This window comes from Alligator sinensis, unplaced genomic scaffold (assembly GCF_000455745.1).
Source record: "Alligator sinensis unplaced genomic scaffold, ASM45574v1 scaffold699_1, whole genome shotgun sequence".
Taxonomy (NCBI): domain Eukaryota; kingdom Metazoa; phylum Chordata; order Crocodylia; family Alligatoridae; genus Alligator; species Alligator sinensis.
The window spans coordinates 270023-293277 of NW_005842359.1; the positions used below are offsets into that span (position 1 = coordinate 270023).

Sequence of the window (23255 nt, forward strand, 5' to 3'; positions counted from 1 at the left end):
CCTGCTGAAGGGCACTGAGTGGGCAGAAAGTATGGGAAGGGACAAAAACCCCCTTAAACTCCCTCTTCTCCCAAGAGACTGGACTATAGAGGTGAAGCAGCATTGGTGAAATCTGCCTTACCAAACACCTGGGCAAACTGATGTGAAGGGCATCTAGAAATATGGATGTGAGGGATGAAAATAAACTCATTGGAACACCATGTGGAAAGGTGGCTGAGTTAGGCATTTGTCCAGCTTTATCCCCAGAGAGTCATCTCCGAGAAACTGAGGACTTGTTGTGCCCACTGGATCATCTCTTTCAATACCTGGGAGGGGAGTCTGTGACAGAGATGCACCAAGGTATAACATCCCCTATCTTGTTTAGTATTAAAAAAAAAAAAAATCAAAGGGCTGTTTACACCTGTTCTGTCTCTGGAAAGTGGGAGTACGTGCAGCAATGCAGTGTCGGCCTGCTAGACTGGCATTTCAGTGTCCTTCCACATCTTAGGTGAGGAAGGCAAAGCTCACCCAGAGGTTCATCAACACTGTGGGTTAATATAAACAGCAGTTAAGTATATTCTTGCCAGGAAAACGAGGCAGAATTTTATTGCAGCAGTTACACTTTACTGCAAGGACACAGCTCCAAAGTATTTACAACATGAAACAGCTTGGGAGCGGGCGGGAGAAATCACAGCACCTCAGTACTTGACCCAAACCAAAAATGAATGTTGCTTGCAGCTCTAGCCCAAAATTGTCAAGTGACAGCAGAGGGAATAGGTTTCTGAGGAACGTGGCTCACTTAAATGTCCATAAAGCGAAACGTAGCACAATGCGGGGAAAAGCTGCTCGCCTGCAGTCACATGAGGAGAGAACGTCCAGGTCTGCCACGTGTTAGGCTCACAGCTCTGATCCTATTGACTGAAAGGGGGAGGTTGCAGCAAGAGGGGAAGAAGATGTAGCAACAAAACTTTACTCACCTTGTAAGGCAAATAGAGGTCTTATAAAGAATATGGTCACATCACATGACTCATTTGGTTTCAGTCAAACATTAACTCATTGCTTGCAGCTGGTTTCATCAGAGGGATGAAGTCCAAATGCACCTGTGGAGCAAAGGGTTTACACTCCTGATGGATCATTTTTTTAAGGTGGGGCAGGGGCAAGAGATCACTGCGGTCTGAGTAAGCCAGTGATGCGCTGCTGCAGTGTTGAGAGATCCTTTTAAGGGTGTTCTGCAATATCAGCACTGGTAGGTGTTCAAACAGCTACACGTGCCTCACAAGATAAATCCAGGTTTCCAATCAGAATCCAGAGTGTGAAAAACACACCACTGTGTAGGGGCTGACCAGTTGTGGGCTGTTTATGTCATTGCAACAGAAGACTTGCTCCAATTATTTCTCTGGAGTCAAGACATGAGTGAAAGCTAAGTGCTGGCATTGTTCTAGGAGTGCCTTGAGGCTAAAAAGGCTGGATATGTAATTATTCCATGCAAAATGCCCCAGTTTTACTGGGAGGGTGACAGGATGCCCTTGAGCACTCTGTGGCTTGGTGGGTCCTGGGACATGGGAGATGTAGGTTCAAATTATTTCACACAGAGGAGTGTTTAGACTCCATATCACCCACTTCCTAGGAGAGATCTAACCGCTGAGCTATTGAATTTAGGCACCTGAATCCTGCTTAATCCTCACATTAGGTACTTAAGTCATTTTGCAGATCTATCCTTTACAGGCTCAAGAAACATTTACAGGCAAGGCAGAGCGCAGATAGCAATGCTTCAAAACCTTCTACATAAAGTCTCACTGGGGCACTCTAGCCTTGGCCTGGATGGATCACAAAGGGGTGAAAAGGTGGCTGGGCATATGGCCACTCCATCCTGAGCTTTTTGATGCTGGCTGTCTTAGATTTTCAAAAAAGGGCCTCAATGCACACCTATACTGAAGGATATACTGTGCTGAAGTGACTGTAGTGTTGTACAAAGATACCCAAGTTGACTTTAACCTTGCTAGCCTGCATACTGGTAGTAGACTAGCAAAAACAGCAGCACAGCCATCTAATTTTCATGGTATTTCAATGGCATCTAAGTGTTTTCAGCTTCTGCCTTGCTGTTTATTTCAAGTTCCTTGCAATCCCCTGAACCTGATTCGATTCATTTTTGTGGATTTTTAAAATTATACTTATTGAAACCCACTTTAGAATAACCATAACAAAGAAAATGTCTTCCTCAACAAACCTAGAGAGACTAAGTATATTTAATAGACTAAGTATATTTAATGTCTAAGTTAATATTTAACAGACTAAGTATATTTAGTTAATATTTATAGATATTAATATTTATAGATTAATATTTATAAATATATTTAGTTAATATTTAATAGACTAAGTATATTTAATGTCTCAAAATTTGGGGGTACTTGGCACTTACTCATTGTTGTCTTATTCTGGAAAATGCAGACCCCTCTCCCCCCCAGCCATTCTGTGAAGGTCTCCTGTGTTCTGTTGTGCACCCAAACATGATCACCCCACCTGCTTTGCTTTGTGACCCAAGTCAGAATTTTACCCCGGTCTCCAATGATACAAGGTTATTTCAGCCCTCAAAGGCACAACCTGTCCCCCCTCCCTTCCTCCCTGTGTTCTGCTTCCCAGCAGAGGAAAGTGAGGGCAGGGTTTACTCATGACAGGGTGACTCAATGGTGAGGACTATCTGCCCTGGCTTGTGTAAGCTTTACATCACTGAACTCAACTTCTTCACAACAGTCCTTGAACTTGCTAAAATTCTGCTAAAATTCATGACCCCAGAGATGGCTGCATTTCAGGAGTGGGTAAAGTGGCCTTTCTACATCCTTGCATCTTTCACAATGGCATTGGAGGACTCGTGGCCTGATTTTCCAAGGTGCTGAACATCTCCAACTTCCGCTAGTTGAAGCTAGAGCTCTAGATGTTACCCCACTCCCCTGAAAATCCAGTCATTAATGATTTGTGAAGTACTTTTTGATTCTCAGTTGGGCAAGTCTAAAGTCTAAATATCCAAAGCCTAGTGAAACCACTGGGAAACTTTCCAGTAATTTCAGATGAGCTTTGGATCAGACACAAGAGCAAAACATTATTTTTTGTTAGAATTTGAAGGACTTTTCTCAGCAGACCAGTGTTTTAAAGCAGACTAGATTTTAGAGCTGAATAACCAGTTAGTAAGATTTTTAAGTCTGTCTTATTGGTACTATAGCAGAGGTTCCCAAATTGTCTCACTGAGTACCCCCTTCCAGATTTAGCAGCTGCCCGTGTACCCCTACCAGCATGTTTTATATTTTAATCCCTTAAATGTCAATTATAATTATAATGAAAATTAAATTAATCATTATACAATTTCTCTTGTATATTCCCCAGAGATGTCTTGTGTACCCCCAAGGGTACACGTACCACAGTTTGGGAACCCCTGCACTACAGTATTGCAATAAAAGAAAAAATAACAATGAGATATTTTTGTACCATTTATTGAGAGTTGCCTTTATACACAAGGGACTGGTGCTGTGAAACAATGAACCAAATTAAGCCCCACTCAGGTACATTTTCAACATATCATTTAACTTACCGAGTTGCAATGATAACATATTGCATTTGCCAATAATAAGAACAGAGATTCAATAGTGCAGATATTACAAAAAAATCCTGCAAAAGTAAAAAAAACAAAATAATTGTCATAAATAAGTTAATAGCTAGAGCGGGACACCTGACCAGGAAGAAGGGTTCCATACAAACTTAGGAGATGCCATCAATAGTAAAATCCATTCTTCTTAAGTGTTGTGGGTGAATTTGGTGCTTGTCAAGAAGGATTAGGTTCAGACCAGTGTGAATTCCCAAGCTACCTGTTCTTAGGCCATGCCTACAGAACCAGTTTTACTGGCTTAAGTTACATTGGTTTAAAAACTGGGTTTGAGGAGCTGGTATGGAATCTTGTAGAGACATAATAATTTTACTTCATAAATTACTTATTTTGGTTTAGCGTCAGTAGTGAAGGGCTGACTTAAGCTCAACTGACAAAAGGCCAGGCTTTTGCACTGAGCTAACTAGAATCAGTTTGGAATCGCATCCACAGTTAAATCAAAGTAATTCTGTTGACAAGCTCTTAAAAACTAAACTGAAACAATCTCTCTCCTCCCCCAAATAAGAACATCCATGTAGGGGTTTGTATTGGTTTAATTAAAAGTGTCTCTTTTCAGTTAAGTCAGTGCAAATGAGTCCCAACGAAGCCCACAAATTGGTCTTAGCCAGCAATAACCTTTTAGTTCTGGTTCTCTCAAGCTTTCTGATTACTCCCAAACGTGTTGGCTTTGTGATGTAGATTAATGCCGGGATTTAGCAGAAACCAGCACTTCACACATGACCCAAGTCAGCATGTGAACCTTTGGTCTCCAAGAAATAGCAGAATGTGTACAACTGGTTCCTGTGCTCTTTAGTCCTCAAGCAGCTAGAATACAGACATGAATGCCATTTTTAAATGGGATTCCTGCTATTTGTTTAGATATGGGACTTAAAAAGACATAATTGGAACAGGCACATATCAAAGCTTTCCCCTAGACTTGCACATGCCATGCTTATTTGTTGGACTGAAGCCACTCAAGCACATTTGAAGGATGACATTGATCAAACCTCTCTGTACTGATCTTCATGAAATTAAGGAGCTTGAGGAGTTGTGTTAAGCCAGTAAACACAGTTTGCAGCATAGGTTCAGTTACATTTAACATCAAGTTGGTTGGCCTTGAGCTAATCAATGGTTTCAGGAGGACCAGGTGGCACACAGTTAAATATTACTGGTCTCCGTCTCTACTGCAAAGTCAGGTTTAATACCACGTTAGTTAAGGTGACTGCTGAAAGTCACGTTCTAACTCAGTTTACCTTCCTACTGAAGGTACACTTTCCTGAGTGTACACAACAGAAACAAAAAGCGAGTTACCTTCAAACCCAGTATGCCCCCCACCCCCAAGTGTATACAATTAAGAAATCTCATTGTTACAGTTCCTGGTAAAATGGACACTGACATAAGTCAGGGTTTACAGCTCAAATCCCAAATATGCTTTAATGTGACAGAACATTGCTGACCGGTTCCTTCACTTTTAGAAATTAAGGCACCAATTTAAGCAAAAGTGAAAGGTTTGCATGCAGCTTGGTGTATACAGAGTCAATATACTGTCTACAGAGCCACTGGGCTAGGGGGAACAAGCAAATTGATTTACCCCATTGCTGAGAATCCTGCGAGTGACAGGAGAGTATTAGTCAAGCAACAGATTCAGTCAGGAACTTCACAACAGGAACAAAGCCACTAATATACAGTACTGTAAGGCACTCCTACTGGGAAAGAAAAATTAGAAGGCAAATTATGAAGGAGGAACCACCAGGCTCCACTGTTTCAATAGCTACACCATGGGCTCTGAAGCTTGAAGCCTAGCAGCAAGGCTCAGCACTGTGAGCAAGGAAGACAAAAAGAGATGGTAAGACAGAGAAGGAAACCTGCAGCAAGAAGTAAGAGATAAATTTATAATGATGAGTGTATTAAATCCCTTCTATAGGGACCAAGAGTCAGCTGCAATGCAGACCATAACTTTCCCAAAGACAGGCTTTTTCAATGGTTTCCATTCTCACAGGGAGAAAGCAAAGTAAAGGCCCTCAATTTCCTCGTCTCAATGTAATGAGGCTTCCCATATATATATATATATTTTTTAAACTTACAGGACATCATCATCAATATGTTATATAACGTACACAGGTGACAATGTTAATGTTTAGGAGAAGACTTGACAAGAGCAGCTCTTGCTTTTCCCCGAAGATTCACTCCTGGTAGAGCAAGCCAAGGCCCTCAGCTCTACAGAGAACTTGAGGTTCCTGCCCAAGGCATCTTACCTTGGATATTTTGGAAACCAGCTCGACTACAAGTTTCTAGCAAGTTTCTACCAGCACGTACCAGCCAGAACACTGTGTCACAGTACAGAGAAATCAACTTTCACCAGTCAGCACTGGCAAGGAGGAGGAGGAGGAGGACAAGAAAGTTTTTTACATAAAGAATTCTGCATAGCAGGCCCAAAGAGCTCAAAGCAACAGGTAAAACACATGCACCAAAACCCCTTTGTTCTTCCATGTGACAACATAGTAACTATTAAGCTAAAGGGAGAAAAACTGTTAAGAGTTTCCAGTCAAAAACAAAACAGTTGCCAGTAAAAATACACTTTACATCAGAGATTAGGACAACGACTGATTCAGACCCCTAAAGCCAAGGCTTTGGAAATTTCCCTTGTGTGGGTTGACAATGTAAAAAAGGCTGCAACTTTCATTTTCTAGCTAGGTCTTTACTTAGGTGAAAAGGGCTAGCGGTGGGGTAAGAGGGAAGAAGAGAGAAAATTGCACACATTCTCTTAAACTGTACTAGGTTAAAAATAATCTCAGGCTAACTAAATTGATATTTCAAAGTATTCTAAGCAGTTGTAAGAGTCAGACAATAATCTAGCCACTTCTATATCTATAGCATTAATTAGTTCTGTACAAGCACATAAGAGTAGTAACTTGACGTGCAACTTCTTCCCCAGGAGCAAAGGGCGTCTATACACGTGCTCCAGGGTAGAGGCGGCTCTGAGAGCCACTCTAATTAAAGCATTCACAATGGCACGTGTATTCAGTAGCTCACATTTCAAAATGGCAGCAGGGGTGCTTTAACAAAAACTCGTTTGATGTGGGGGCTGCTGGAGCACACTACTTAGCACATGCCAGCAAACTTGCAGCAGACTCAATTAATCCAGTCTGCTCCGATGTATGTTAATTAGCCCACATTGGAGCAGAGCTCCATCACATGTCTAGGTGCCCAAAGAGCACATTTTCATTGTGTATCAGACAAAGCTGTGCATTTTACTTTTGACTCTCAATGAAAAGCTACTGTACATATTCACCTCCTTGCCAACAAGAAAGGAAGACAAGGAGACCAGCACAAATATATACGTTCTAGTTGTGGAAGGGAGAGATTTGCACATCAGAGCAATCCTGTGCACTTTTCCACTTGGTGCATACACACAGGTTAATACCAAGAAGGAGCTTGCGGCAGCCTAGTCTACGCGTAGGAACTATAGGCAGTCAAGCAGAATGGCTGTTGTTCATGCTGCTAGGTGTTCTTGTCCATTTTAGTGGGTGCCAGCATAGAAACAGCACGTAACAAATTTCTTTTTTTTTTACTTTTTACTAATAGTATTTTCAATTTACACTTTTTGCTTTGTGGTTTTGAAAATTAATTCAGGCCTAATCCTACTCCCACTATGGTCAAAGGAGAGCAGAATTGGTCCCTTCATTATGGCTCCAAGATGCAGTGAGCCTAACAGAAGAGCCCGAGAGGATGCAGTTTCCTGTGCATGCTGATATACACTTGGGTTCAACTCTTTTAATGAATAAAGGAGCAAGATGTCTCCCAAGCAGATTTCTTCAGGCCTTGTTACACCTTATGCTGTGAGCCACACAAATGTTGATTGGTGTTAGTGCTGGCTCAAGTCTGAAGCAGTCACACCTTAAGGCTAAAAACCTTCTCCATCTCCCACCTGCACAGCTGTGACTTGCCACTACAAGCCTAGTGATCCAGGCCAGGCTTCTATCCCTGCTCTACCAGCAGGGGGGTGAGAGAGGGCTTGGGGAAGGGGGGCAGGAACAGGTAACTGTTCAAGTCACCTGCCTCTCCTGGACCCTGGCATGGGCAGTGATGACGCAGTAACTCCTGCCCCTCCTCATTGTCCCCAGCCGCTGGGGCTGCTAAATACTCCCACCAGCCATGGCATTGTACTGGCTCTGCTGTCCAGCTCGGCGAGGTGCTGACTGCTCCATCATTGGCTGGCCCAGGAGCACAGCACTGTGCGCTGCCCCTCTGGTTTCTTCTCAGCAACAACACCTGCCTCCCCTGGAGCCTAGTGCAGGTAGCATGCTGGTGGCTCACCATGATGAAACAGCACCTCCTTATCCTCCCCTGCCACTACTGGGGCTACTAAATGCTCCCACCAGCCATGGCATGGTGCTCCAGAAGGAAACCAGCAGGGCAGCATGGTGCAATCTCTCAGGCTGGGCAGTGACGGAGCCATCAGCACCTCACTGGGTGGGACAGCAGAGTCAGTGCCAGAGCCCCCACCATGCAGCGCCCACCTCATCCTCAGCACCACCTCATGCAGCTCTCTTTTGTGCTGGGCCATGCTTTGCCTGTCCTGCAGCATCATCCTGGTATGCTGACTCTGGCTTTCCATGCCTCACTCCACCCCCCCCCCCAAAACTGGCCCTGACCCACCTCAAGCTGTTGCCATTTTCAGCTGTACACAGAAGCACCATGTAAAAAATCCTGGGATACTGGAGAACTTCAACTTGAGAAGCACAGCTGTGGAGAGTGGCTGCACCTTCATGGAGGTTATGCAGATAATGCGAAGTTATGCAGATCAGACAGAGTCTGGCCGGAGCCTTGGAGCAGCATAACGAGTGCCTTAAGCCACTTAAAGGTGTTAATGTGTGGTCCATCCGGGGGTTAAGAGCTCCGGGAGCCAACTAAAATTACCATGTGACAAGGCCCACTAGAATCTCCTACTATTGCTACCAGAAGAAGCTAATGCTACTGGTCTGGTGGTGTAAATGAACATAAAGTTATTTTAGGAATTGGCTCCCTTGGAACACTGCTGTATTTAAACAAAGAATCTCTCCCGTACAATATGATTTATCTTCATACAAAGCTTATGGTATTGGCAGTAGATGCTAATATGTTAGGACATTACCCTTTGGGGTAATGGCAGCCATCATAAATGTCATGCCAGCTCCAAAAGATTAATTTATACCATATTTTATTTAGCCATAATTCAAAGTTAAAAGGTCAAATTCTGCTCTCCATTACACTCACATAAATCCAGAACAACTCCAGTGATGCCATTTGAATGTTCTAATTATTCCAGAATGTGGCTTGAAATATCCAGAAAGGCGCTGGTGCCTTTTGGAAATAAAACATACACCAAATAAGCTAATAATACACAGAGTAAGGAACTTGCTTCTTTAAAGTCATACGGTACCTGCCAATGCACACAAATACCCCCCCAGCAAAACTGGACTGGATGTGAACCAATGCTGTAAAGTATTCTGTGTTCGGATGTGTTATGGTATGAAAACCACAACTGCCCTTTTTGTGACTTGACTTTGTATTTGAAGTTAATTCAAAGTTATACCAGCCAACTCCTGATGATTTCAGAGCTGCTGGCTTTGTCATGTGACGGCTAAGTGACACATAATGAAAATAGTGTGGGAGTGTTTTGTTTATATAACGAATGCTACCACATTTCTCATTTGCATGACTAATTCCAGAATATTTCCCCAAGTGTTTACAATTGTGAATGTGCCAGGAATTCTTCCTGTGGGAGCCAGGTTGGATCCCCACAGAGCGTTTTAATTTCTAGGGATAAACAAAGCATTTAATGTAAAGTACATTGACTTGTGGGGAAGTACTGTATAGAGGAAATATTAATTTTAGGAATAAGGGTGCCCAATTCATTTCCAGACAGCAAGTACACTGCACATGGGAATCTTTTAAACTTCCTGGGTTAAAAAGTAGTTTACTATGAGGGTCCGTCACCAGTCAGTACTATATTCATTACAATGAAGACTCCCCCTCCCCCAACATATAGTGATAGGGTCTTACAGAAGGCAAAGGCACTGGCCGCCTAACTAATATCTATAGAAACATGCTTCCCTACATGTACTATACCTAATCATTTTAAAAAAAAAAGAGCTCAGGTTCAGCAATTTTTTCCCTGGAAAGCAAAAAAGAGAGAGAGAAATACTGATATCTGAACAGGAGAGAATGCAACTTTTTTTGGCCTGTCAACCACTTATTTTAAGTGCTATGCCTGCTTTTCCTTTATTTATAATAATCCAGCAATTAGCTTGATATTCTGATGAACAGGGCTCTGTTTTCTGCTAATATCTGAGGCTGTTGGGTCAAGCAGTTATTTAGGAAGTATAGACTGCTGGCCCGCAATTTAGCAAACTTGCTTGGTAGCAGCGGCAAATAAATGCGCATGCACACTAGTCTGTGAATTTGTCTCCTGACACTGTAATTGCTTTCTACAAATATACACACAAACACATATGTATGTAATATGTAATATACATATCACTGGAGAAAGAATTAAGATACTTAATGGATTCAAGCAAAGGGGATCATGATCACATCTCACTAATAATGAGACAAATTAGACACTGTCAGTGGTGACTTGTTTTCCCAATCAAATGACAAATTCTCTTTTCACAGCAGATGCAACTTGCTGCAATTAGTTTTCCAAGTACATAGGGCAGAACACACTTCCATGAACTATTCTTTCTGTATCGTAAGTTCCTACTGAAGTACCAAAATCCCTTTGGATCTGCCTGATGTTGCCATGGCTCAGTGCAGCTAGTATACAAACTGCACAAGAAGAATACACCAAAGAGACTGAATTATGTTTCAGGAGTTAGGAAAACTTTATACATTTTTCTTAAAAGGTGGGAGAGGCTTCTTTTCCTGTAGGCCTAGTAGATTCAGGTTAGGAAAGCATATTTATCACGTCTTTGAGCAAAGCATTGTTCATTAATTTAAGGTGATTAAAATAAACCTTAAAAAGGCTTTGACCATGAAATCAATATGGATTTGAACCAACATACCATTGATGGAAATGAGGATGTGGCTCAGACAGACAAGAATAACAAGTATAAAATTAAGCAATGATGCTTCAATGACAGGGCACAACTGTGCTTCAACGAAAGTCTCTGTTGACCCCAAAATACTAATTATCCCCCGCTGTTTTTTTATAGTATTTTGCTGGGACAGTTATAAATGCATGGGCACACCTAAAGGAATTATCCTGGGTCTTATGTTTGCAAGCATCCTAAATTAGGAAGTTAGAAGTGACATCTTGTTCAGGAAGCAAAAAAAATAAATCCCTACATGCTCTTCCCTTAAAATGGCTTTCCATGCATTGACATTACAAAGAAGAGGTGGGCTTAGCACGACTGCCACCTTCTTCAGTCCTGCAGAACACTTCATCAGAACCTCAACCAAGGCTAATAATAAATACAATACATAAATATAAAGTGGATGATTCATGGTTTCTGGGTGAGCCACAACAAGAGCAAAAATAATAATTAGCCACAGGTCTTGGCAGGAAATATTTTCTGCCTTAAGGAAAAATCTTCTCCTGAGGTGGAAAAGAAAAAGCTGGGACCTTCATTAGCTGAGCATAAAGCATTTCAAGTAAACCACATTTTGCATGAAACCTAGTGGTTCAACTTCTCCACAAAATGTAATTTGGCTGTTGGTAGTTTAAAGCCCACCTGATTTCATGGCCCTTTTGGCCAGTACTAGCGAATAATCAAGGTGAGACATCATCTCCACAATAAGATTTCTGCCTGGCTAGCTGAGCAGCTGCTTGAGTAGGTGAATGCAGAAGAGGATCTCTTGTAGTTGCCAAGAAACTGAAGGAAGTCATGTGTTCTGGTAGGACAGCTCAAACATGGTGCAAGACTCCTCCATGCTCTCGTCCATATTGAGTCTCCTCCAGAAGGATTTCTGCTTCTTCTGCAGCTCTTTGCGCACACACCTGGGGCAAGGGACAGACTTCACTTTGCACTCAGAGTGGAAGACAGCGCCACAGCTCTCACACCTGCAAACACAAATCAGTTCCATCAATGAAAGCCACACAATGACCAATGTTGCTGATCCGAAAAACCATATGGAAAGCCTAGACTGTTTGGGCAACTCAGAGCTTTTAAGACCCATAAAGGTGGAGGATGCAAAAAGACACTAGAGTATACACCAGGACAGGTTCCTTAGCTGATGTAAAAGGCCTTACCCTCTGCTGAAATGAGTGGGTCTGGCTTCACCCATTTATATCTGTTGAGAATCTGGCTCTGAAATTTGTGCCTTGCAAACATAAATTACTACAATGATTAGTGCTTATCTTTTTAAAACAGCAATATCAATATTTACCACAGAACAGGTAAGTTCTTCTACAGAGAAAGAGATAGCCTGTTCATTTATGGTTTCTTTGATAAAAAAAGCAAATTCTCTGCGTTAAGTTGCAAACAAAAAGTGACAGCATCCACAATGCATATTTCAGAGCTTGCAACAATAAAATTCTGAGTTTCTTACTGGAATCCCACTGCTGTGGTCAGCTGTTTTCTGAAGGGTAAAAGTGCAGCTTGCTTCAACAGCAAACACTGAAGTATTCAACAAAGTATTCAACAAAGGAACACAAAGTTACTGGGTAGTGTTCTCTGTGTGGCTTGTCTTACACGAGAAGTCAGACTAGATGATCCCAATGATCCCTCCTAGCATTAAAATCTATGAAAACAAGTGCTTTTATTTTCTAAAATATGATATTATGACTCAAAAGAACCAGATGTCTTAACAAAAATGATTGGTTTGTTACTGAACTGTTCAAAGACAATGAAACATTAACGTCACAGCACATCAGTTCTGAATTATGTATCTTTGTCGAGCAGTTTTATATAAGAGCTATGAAAATGAGAGAGCTAACCTATTTAAAATTCTCATCTTTTCCAAAGTGAATAACCAGCTATAGTAATGAACTGGCTTACCTGTGATTGTTTGGTATCCAAATAAGAAAAGGGTTGTTGACGCTGCTGATTTATAACCTTAGATGAAGTACTTCTATTAAATAATGAACACAATAAACAAGAATCCTTGGTGATATTTTTCATGTAGTGGTGCTGCCCACCCACATGGTTTTACCACAACTCTCTCAGTATCTGGTGTTTTTCTTATGTCCCAACTGGTGCAGTCAAGTGACTGCATGAGAATTTTGGCTCTAATCATTTAAAAAAAAAAAAAATGAAGTTTCTAGCCCTCAGGGTTGCACAGGCAAGCATGTGGAAGTGAGAGATTGAATTGGAAAGGTCAAGAAATCAGAAGGCAAATATGAACCAATCATACTTGGTTTAAAAAAAAAAAAAAAAAAATCTCATGGTTTTTGAATCGTAGGATTTCCAGCACCGTGGGTGGCTCTTGCAGAAACTGAGATTTCCTTTTGTTCATTTCCTGCAAATGCACCTCTGCTCCAACTTAACAAAACAAACCCCCAAAACAGTTCGTCCTTATTTCCTGCTCTCCATCTATATGCATATACAGCACTGTCCAACTTTCACCTGCTATGCAGTTTTAAGAAGTCCAGATTTATAGGAGCAGAACCTCAAATAACATGAACTGGCACCACTGCTTTGCTATCAAGGAAGCCATAACAATACCAGCCAGTGGACCTTCTCTTACATATGGCTAGTAGTTCTCTACCACCAAGGTCTAGTTATATCCCTCGCAGATTTGTAGCCAATCACATAATTTTTGAAGCGTGGGGCTGGCCCATACACAACCAGCTTCCTTGGATGTGCATGTTCTACTGACTTCAGGAGTCATGCTACTAAAGGGGACCAAGCAGGGTTGGGCGAGAGGGAAGGGGCGGCATGCACGACAGCCACAACTGCAGTGGTGGTGTGCTGCTGTGATCAGCACCGTGGCAGCCAGCGCTGCCCTGAGTACTGCAGTAGCTGCTCAAGGTTCAGGGTTGCCCGGCTATGCCTCTGCTTTAGGATAACTACTCACATGCTTAAAGTTAAGCATTTGCTTTGGTGCTTTACTGGACTGTGGCTTCAGGGAACCAATGCAGATAAATAACAGCGACAGAGACAAAAAACACAGCTACAACTTTTAACCTTTAAATCACTCTGAACTGACACTAATGGTGATTTTATCAAGCTAATTTCCCCTTGTTAGTCGGCAATTTACAATTCCCTGGAAGTTGCTAGAGGCTAATGATTGATGATGAGTGTAATTTTGTGTTCATTCAGTGCCACTCCCTTCCTTCTCTTGATAATTCTCCCCAGCATTTGGGGAAGGAAAAAAAAAGTTATCAGAAAATGGTGTTGAAATCAAGGCCTGCAGGATTACAGAAGAACCAAGCACACCTGTTCTGGCCAGCCAAAGGTCATCACCAGAGAAAATGATTACCGATGAATGATTTTACAATTGAAACTAATTCACTGTTCATTCTGTAATTCAATAATAAAGATTAGGTGGAGATAACTTAGTAAAATTAACTTATCACATAACTAAAAGAACAAATGCATTTTGATGCAGAGGATGATGATCATAGAGCAGGCGTGGGCAAAATGGCGGATGCCGCCAGCAGCCAGACTCCATTTCCCAGCAGCCCTTGCCCACGTCGCTGTGGCTGGCTTCCAAGGAGACCCCAAGAATGGCAGTGCCGTGACAGGCAGAGGATTGCAGCTTTGCCCCGGCTCTGGACCATGCTGTCACCAATGCAAGATCCCAGCCCTGGAGCAGCTCCCTGCTCAGCTGTGCTCTCTGCCAGTGCTGCTGGTGCCGGTTTCCATGGAAACCCTGGCCCTGCACTGTCACAGCCCTGCTGCTGGGGCTTCCATGGAAACTGGCTGCAGTGATGCAGGCAGGGGCTGCTGGGAAATGGAGTCCACCGTAGGTTCGATCTGGCCCGTGGGCTGGACTTTGCTTGCCCCCGTCAGAGTCACAGACTTGGAGAAAATGAGGGTTGGAAAGGACCTTGGGAGGTCACATCTAGTCCAACCCCCTGCTCAACGCAGGAACTAGATCAGCCCAGCCAAGGCTTTTTCTAGCCAGGTCTTATAAACCTCCAAGAATGGAGATCCCACCACCTCTCTGGGTAACCTGTTCCAGTGCTTCACTACCCTCCTAGAGAGACAGTTTTTCCTAATATCCAACCTAAACTTCCCTTGCTGCCACTTCAGACCACTGCTCCTTGTTCTGTCACCTGTCACCACTGAGAACAGTCTAGCTCCATCCTCTTTGGAACCACCTTTCAGGTAGTTGAAAGCCGCTATTAAATCCCCCGTCTTCTCTTCTCCAGACTAAAGAAGTCCAGTTCCCTCAGGTCTCTTTTTAGAAGTCATGTGCCCCAGCTCCATAGCCATTTTTGTTGTCCTCTGCAAGACTCTCGTCAATTTGTCTACATCCTTTCTATATTGGGGGGCCCAAAACTGGACATGGTACTTGTTTGATGATGATGATGATAATGCATGGGATATATCCATACTTCATTAGGGCTTCTGACACTGCTTCACATGGCATATGGCATCCTCTTAAGTAAGGTGATAGAGCCTAGATCATTGGTTAACTGGTGGTTGGCAAGTGCAGACACAGTGGAAGGTCTGGGTGGTCAACTACCCCCTCTGCTCTTTCCTCCCAGCATTTCTGTGATGTCGGGCAGCATCATGCTGTTTCACATATGCCACCTCTCCGGAATGGGAAACAGCAGAGCTGCCTTTAGGCACCACTATAGGCAAGCTAATTAGCTCTGCTGAGAAATCTGAGCTAATTGGCCCAGGAGCAGAGCCATGCTGCTCTGTCGCTTTTGGTTTCAAATCTAGCACATGCACAGGTAGCTTGGGTGGCTCTAAGCATGCACACAAAGGAACACAAGAGAAGTAGATGTTGGGACTCTGCATAGAGCTAGGAAGGGGCTGCTGTACAGCAAATAATAGAGTTGGGAGACAAGTGGACTGTGGCAGTTCTTCACAGCAGGCGGCAGGGTGGCAGATGTGGGTATGTGGACCACGAGGTCAGAGGAATGCTGCTAATTATATGACCAATTGGAAACCATAATCAAAGAGTAATTTCCAATGGTTCACTCTTACACTGGAAAAATGTATCTAGTGAGGTTTAGTAAGAGGAAGTCCAGGGTTCAGTACTATTCAACATTTTCATTAATGACATGGATGATCAATTAGAAAATGCATTGATTAAATTTGTAGAAGATATGAAGCTGGGAGAGACTGCAAGCACTTTGGAGGACGGGGCTGGAATTCAAAAGGTTTTGACAACTTCGAGAAATTCAGTAAATAGGATGGAATGCAGTAACAAATGAAACACGAGTGTGTGGGGACACCAGCCTGATGCCAACACAGACGGGGAGAAATACTACTTTTAAGTAGAAATAATCAACCACACAAAAGAGGGTTTAAGGGTTATAGCAGATCACAATCTGGACAGGATCAGTAATGTTATGCTGTTGTAAAAAGCCAATGTTACACTGGGATGCATAAACAGGAGTGTCATATGTAAGGCATATTAAGTCATTCTTCCACTCTACTCAGCACTGAGGCAACTTCTGCTGGAAAACTGCCCAGAAAGATGGGAACCAATTTGGCAAAATCTGCAGAAGAGCAATAAAAAGAATCAGCGGTCTAGAAAACATTACCTACATGGGAAGATTGAAAAACCTGGGTTTGTTTAGGTTTCGGAAGCCTGAGGGGATCCATAACAGCCTTCAAATGCATAAAAGATGAAGTTTAGAAAACTTTCTTCATGTCCAGTAGGGATGGGGCAAGCAGCAACAGGTTAAACTGCAACAAGAAGTTAAGCTAGAACTAGGAAATTTTCTAACAGTAAAGTGAAGCACTGGAATAGAGGTTACCTAGAGAGGTCAAATAAATCTCCATCATTGAAGGTTAAAAGCAGTTTAAACCAACATCAAGCAGGAATTTTTCAGGGACAGGGGGATGGATCAGATGACCTCTCAAGGTCATTTCCAGATGTATAGTCTGTGATCATTTGCTGTGTACTAGCTTTTAGGAGCAGAACCCAAAGGGCTGGGTCCTATACAAACCTAGAACAAAAAGATGACCCTTGCTCCTAAGAGCCGATTGCACTATAAAAGGGAGTGTAAACAATTGTAACACAATTTGTAGATGAGACTAACCAGATTCATTATTAAACCCTAAGGATGCCAACGCTTTTCACAGATCACCACTTTTACTTCACCAATGATGCTTGCTTTGAAGCCCCAAGATCAGGCTACTACTAATAATGGATTGTATAATTAAAGCAGGCAAACAAGGCTGATCATGTGCTACTTCTGGAAATAGGCTGGGATATTCTGTTCATCTTTGCTGAATGATCAGGTCTTGGCAACCTCACAGAAATTCTTATAGCATTTAATTGTAGTTCTACTGCTCGCAGTGGACTTAAACCAATGTATAACAAGCCCACTTCACCTCAAGAGAACCCGGTACCCCACATCTTTATGTTTTAGCACCCCAAGCCACAAGGAAGTTTATATGCAAATGATCTGAACTGATCAGTAGTCAATCCAGTGTAAAAGCAACCTGGACAACTTTTCCTCATCTCACCAGGAGAAAAATTTCAGAGAACAGAAACACAGATTCCTCCCTGCAATTTTGTATGGCTTCTTCCCTCAGGTGAAAGCTGATCGAACCATGTGCATCAAAAACTTGAAAGGCTTGGAGTTTAAAAATTCTCAGTCTAACTATTCCTCTTGATGACCTCTCCTTGGGGCCATCTCGTGGTACTGGGAAAGGGGACAGACATCGACTTTCAATGGATACACATGCATGTTCAACAGTTGGAACATCTTTTTACCTGCTCCCGTGTCATAAGTTGAATACCCTAAGGCTAGGAATCAGTGCCAAGTCATTTTGGGTCCCCCCCCCACTAAAAATGGATGAATATACTTTTGGACACAGCTGCCCAGAATACAGTACTTACTTTGGCAGCAAGCATTCCCACAGGTTCAAAAAATACTAAAACATCAAAGCTATTTTACACTCCAACCACTGACTCCACATTCAATTCGGCACTGATTTCAAAGCCCCATATCTGGCTTTTAAAGGCTCTAAATGGCTGGGACCCCCCTGTCTGACAGATATTTTCAGCCATGTTTTTATTAGTTTTGCTAGCTGCCCTACTACCAACAAGGCACTATGTTGGGGGTGCCTTTACATAATAGCAAAAAGCAATTATATACACCATAGTAAAATGACTCATCTGCCACAACAATCAACTACCCCACAACTTAAATGCCATTTAATAACTACAAGCCTGATTGGGAGAACAGCTCAATGGGTGAATGTGATGTGATGTGATGTGATATGAATGTGAACTGAACTCCAAAAGAAAATCCTAGCCCAGAAATATCAGAAGCTACAGATGCCAACACACTACAAATTAAACTTTCAAATGACAGTCACCTGCAAATAACTAATACCATGGCTGTAGACTTAGCTAAAAAAAAAAAAAAAAAAGAAAGAAACTCTTTTCCCACCACACCTTTCCAGCAAACAGATTTGGTGCAGCTGTAGTTTGTAAAGGCAATGGGTAACACCTGTGTTAGGAGAGAGGGCATTTCTCACGCACATCCAAAACGGTGCCTCTTTTTGAAGCAGTTTTCAATGAAATATTTCTTTATGCTCCTCTCCTCAGATCCTTTTGTGACACCTCTGACAAATAAAACAGTATTGTTGGAACTCACAGAAAGTAAAAGACAAGAGAGAGATTTGTTGCTTTGAAGAAGACTGAGAACAGAATTAAAAAAACGAAAAACAAAAACACAGAGGTTTTCCGGCAAGCACCTCTGGGCATATACATGACTGTGAGTCTGTGTATGTGCGAGCAAGGGCCCCTCTTTTGGGGTCAACTTTTTCCCTTCCATAGTCAGCCAGTCATTTAATTTCCCTTGATGGGCTTGGGCACAATACTTTACACTAGCTGCCCTCTGTCTTATTGCAAGGGATCTTCTCTAGGCTTCTTGGAGTCTCAGCAAACACCTTCATATCTCATTTAGGAATAACATCATGGCCTTTCTTCCTTCTCACAGAGAAGGCGCTGCAGACTTTACTGATCTTTAAGCAACAAGTAAGGTTGATGTTAAATACCAAGTAGCACAGCTGTGGGGGTTGGGACGAAAGGGGAGTGTGAGGGGCAGAGCAGGGGATGGACCGGAGAAAAGAATGAAAACAATTTTTTGTTTTTCATTCTTACAAAGAGAATATAAAAAGGTTTGGGGCAATACTGTACAAATGATGAAAAAATAATGAAAAAAATAATGAAAAAATTTTTTTGTTTTTCATTCTTACAAGGAGAATATAAAAAGGTTTGGGGCAATACTGTACAGCCCCCATGGATCTTTAAATGAAACACTTTTCCTGTGACAAAGCCCAAATGCAGCCAATGAATTGGCAAAGCACCAACCACTACAGAGCCACCAGATCAGTGTGTCACCATCTTCAAGTGCCAGATTACATGGTTACTTGGATCTTGCAATCATAGCCTCACTGCTAAACCTTTGTGCCTTACAGGGCTCCATTAACTTTGAGGGGACTTTGCATGGCTGCAAGGGTCCACCAGCATAAATCTATGAATACACGTCATGAACAGAATTAGAATCAGCAGCTTCTATACACGAGATATTAAAAACAGTTCTGTCAACCTAGCTGCAAGATGTATACATTTTTCAAAAAGAACAACAACATGATATAATGTTGTTCAAGTTACTGTTCAATTTTCTTGGGGTCTCTACTCTTCACAAAGCTGCTGGTAGCCCTTGCCTGGCAAGGCATAAGACCATATTTCAAAGCTCACATCATCCACCACTGGGGCAAGATGTTCAGAAGTGTTCACTGCCAAAAATACTGAGTTCTTTCGAAGAGCTGTTCACTTGTTTGGATATAGATTCATAGATTGTAAGGGGCTGGAAAGGACCTCACAAGATCATTGGGTGCAGCCCCCCTGCACTAGGCAGGAAAGACAACTGGGGCCAGGTGACCCCAGCAAGGTGACCATCCAGTCTCCTCTTGAAGATTTCCAGGATAGCACCACCTCTGAAAGGAGCTTATTCCACAGTCTCGACACCTTAACTGAAGAAGTTTTGCCAAGTGTTTAGCCTGAAACGCTCTTTCAGGAGTTTGTGGCCATTATTGCTCATTTTCCTCAAGGATGCCCTGGTAAACAAACAGTTGTTCACCGAGGCCTTGATGTACTCCCCTGACGTAGCGGAAAACTGCTAAAAAGTCCCCTCTCAGCCTTCTCTTTTTTAGGCTGAAGAGACCCAAGTCCCTCAGCCTTTCCTTGTATGGCTTGCCTTGCAAGTCTCTGATCATACAGGTGGCCCTTCTCTGGACTCTCTCAAGCTTTTCCACGTCCTTGATGAAGTGCGGTGCCCAGAACTGAACACAGTACTCCAGCTGCGGTCTCACCAATGCTAAGTAAAGTGGAAGAATCACTTCCTTGGTTTTGGTGGAGATGCAATGGTTGATGCATACTAGAGTATTGTTTGCCCTGCTGGCCACAGCATCGCACTGATGGCTCATGTTCATACTATGGTCTATTATTACCCTCAGGTCCCTTTCAGTTGTGCTAGTCAGTTTGGCACCACTGAGCCTGTAAGTACGTTGGGGATTGTTCAGGGAAATAAAGTATATTTTGTACAGAGGTGTAGCATAGAAAAAATGCACCTGAGGCCTTCTACCTCCAACCTCACCCACTCTCTCAACTCACTTGCAAGCACAGAAACACAGGCAATCAGAGCTGCACGGTGGTATGGGAGTGCAACGTGTTCTGAGGATCACACTTCTCTAGAGTGGCATAGAAATTTGCTGCTGCTGTGGGGGGAATCTTTCACACCATTTTTGGTGCTGAAACCCCTGTCCGGCAGCCAAAAAAGAATAAATACTGGTTTTGGTGGCAAAAACAAACAAACGGGGGCCGTTCTCTTCCCAACACCAGCAAAGTCAATTGCTGCTCTATAAAACCACGATTCCCAGATAGCCTTGAGTTCTATAACATGAAATACACTTGTTTTTATTTATTAAAAGAGCATTCAGATTGCAACATTAGGAAATGCTAAAATTTAGGTTTTCTATGCACTCAGAATTTAACCCTCTTGTGCATATGCATTATAATACTATCTTTAATTCTATGATCATGTTCAATTTTGGTCCACAGCATCTTATTCAATGCCAGGGATGTAGAAATAACCAGGATAAATTGTTTTCACCTTTCCTTTGCCTTTTTATGGTTAGCTAAATAGAACTATGGCTAAACAGTCCTAGATGCTGCAGATCCATGTTTGTTGGTTTTTTGTTTTTGTTTTTAATTCTTTGAATTATGGTAGTGCCTTGAGAGTCCTAAATGAAACCAGGTCCCCAGGGTGCTAGGTGTTACACAAACTCACTGCAAAAGACAATCCCTGCTCCAAACTCTTACATATAAGTAGATGAGACAAAGGGTAGATGAAAGGAAGAAGCTTTAGACACATTTTACAAATGGGGAACAAAGAGAGGAATTCACTCATTCAGGGTCCCCAGGGAATCTGTGGCAGAGCTGAGAAATGAACACAAAGCTTAGTCTAGTGCCATAACTGTCGGACCATTCTTGTCATTTTATAAGCTGATTTTTATTTCATTTGTAAGACAACTTATTTTGTGCCAGATCCTGCAGTCCCTTAAAACCCAGGTGATTAATCCTTTGAAGACAATGAAATTACATGCGTGAACAAGTGTTTGAAGGATTGGGCTCTATGCTATCTAGAAGTCTGTAAGAGAGACAGCGTAAAAGAAAGAAAAGCCTGGACAATTCCTTTTACTTTCAAAACTATGTCCTATGTGCATTTTCCATCAAGAGTATTCAGGCACACACCTGTGGCTGTCTATGAAAAACTCAAACTGCTAAGCAGTGCAGCTTAAGTGAGCCATTTCTGGAGAATACAACTCATCTGCAGTCTTGTTTTGGGTATGTGTGTGTATGCATGTTTTCTGAATTGCCTGGCTGAGGATAACAAACACATGGGCACCCTTCAAAACTGAAGCTGTTAACAGAACCAAAGAAAAGAAAATGTACTAGTTTGCATTCACTTACCAAACAAAAAGCTGCCCAAAGCAATTACTGCCCCATGCACATGCGCAACAATACTGTTACAGTTGCTTAGGAACCAATTGGAAAAGCAGGCTGGAGAGGAAAAGGGACTCAAATACAGTACATGAATGGCGTAACTTGGCACTAACATGGGCATCAATTTGCCTTTGCTCAAGGAGCTTGTTAGAACAGTGCCTTCTTCCCTTTGCCTTTCATACTTCTTTTTCTTAGCCAGTCAGCCCTACCTAGGCAGCACAATTTTTTATGCATTACTTGACAAGTCTCCTAAAACTCCAGGCCAGCCTTTAAAAAAAAAAAAAAAAAAAAAAAAAAAAAAAAAAAAAATGTATAGTGACAGATAACAGACTTGATAGCAAGCTGGTGGTAGAGCATAGGATGGAATCAGCACACAGCTGCCAACCTTCATAATTTTGGTGCTAATTTCAGGTCATTTTGTAATTTTCTCTAAGGCCTCAGCTTTGGGAATCCTGTGATTCTCAGCTTTTATGAAAAAAGGAAGGGGGTAGAATTTCCACCGTCTTCACAGTTATGCAGGAAAGCTTGAAGGCATGACCTGAGCACATCCTGGAACTTCAAAAGATAGAAGAGAAAAAACCCAACATTTTTTTAAATTCATATTTAAGGCAATTGTATGATTTCTAAATGACTGGCATTTGCAGTGTTGTCACCTCAGAACAAAGGGAGAATTTTCTGCAGTATGAGGACATTTGGTTTCTGGGGAGCTCTGGGTGGGAAAGGAGTGGGGGCACAGATGCGGGTGTTTGGCCCAAGGAGTGATTTTGCACTTAAGGAAAGGGGAAGGTGGAAAGGTCTCAGTGGGGCTGGCAGGTAGTACTATATAAATGTATTTGGCTTGAGAAAGAAGAGGGGCAAAGAAAGCAGGCAGCCAAGGGGACTTACAGATAAATAAGTGCACGATGTTCAGCCAGAAGGGACGTGCAAGCTATGAAAAGGTGATGCAGAGGCAGGAAATAAATTGGGGGTCAAAATATTGTTGAGGCCAGCTGTAACACAACTGTGGACATGAGAAACACTGGTAAACTGGTGAAATGACCTGCTTGTCTAATATTTGCAAGCTTGGGCCCAATCTCTGATTTTAGAGAGAAGCAGGTTTTGGGGGAATTTGGGTGATATCTTTTATTGGACCAACTATATAGTTGGGTGAGCTGTTAGACAAACTTTTGGGTATAAAGTGCCCTTCATCAGGGCATAGCTAACCTTCTAGCTAACCTTATTTTCACAGTAAAGTCAGTAAAATCAGCCTTTAAATTACTCTGTTCTAAAATCTTTCCCTTTCTAGAAAAAAAAAATCAGTGTATGAAAGGGATATATTCCAATTCTTTCCTGCTGTACTACCTGGCTACAATTCTCTTTTGCACAGACAACACACCCAAAGTTTGGTCCGGATTATTTTGACTGGGTACAACAGATTAATGTGAAGTCAGATTGTTGAAAGAGCCCAGCTCAGGTGCCTAAATAAAAGCAATGGATTTTTTTTTTTTTTTTTTTTTTTTTTTTTTTT

The 23255-nt window shown here is 42.2% G+C and overlaps 1 protein-coding gene across 1 annotated transcript in view; it reads right to left on the bottom strand.

The window, feature by feature from the left end:
- Positions 1 to 3448: 3448 nt before the first annotated feature.
- Positions 3449 to 23255, bottom strand: part of PLEKHM3 (pleckstrin homology domain containing M3) — a 116825-nt gene continuing 97018 nt past the window's right edge. The window contains exon 9 of the mRNA XM_006029126.3: positions 3449 to 11657. Coding sequence (XP_006029188.1) covers positions 11480 to 11657 — 178 coding nt within the window. The 3' untranslated portion in view covers positions 3449 to 11479. The remainder of the gene's footprint in view (positions 11658 to 23255) is intronic.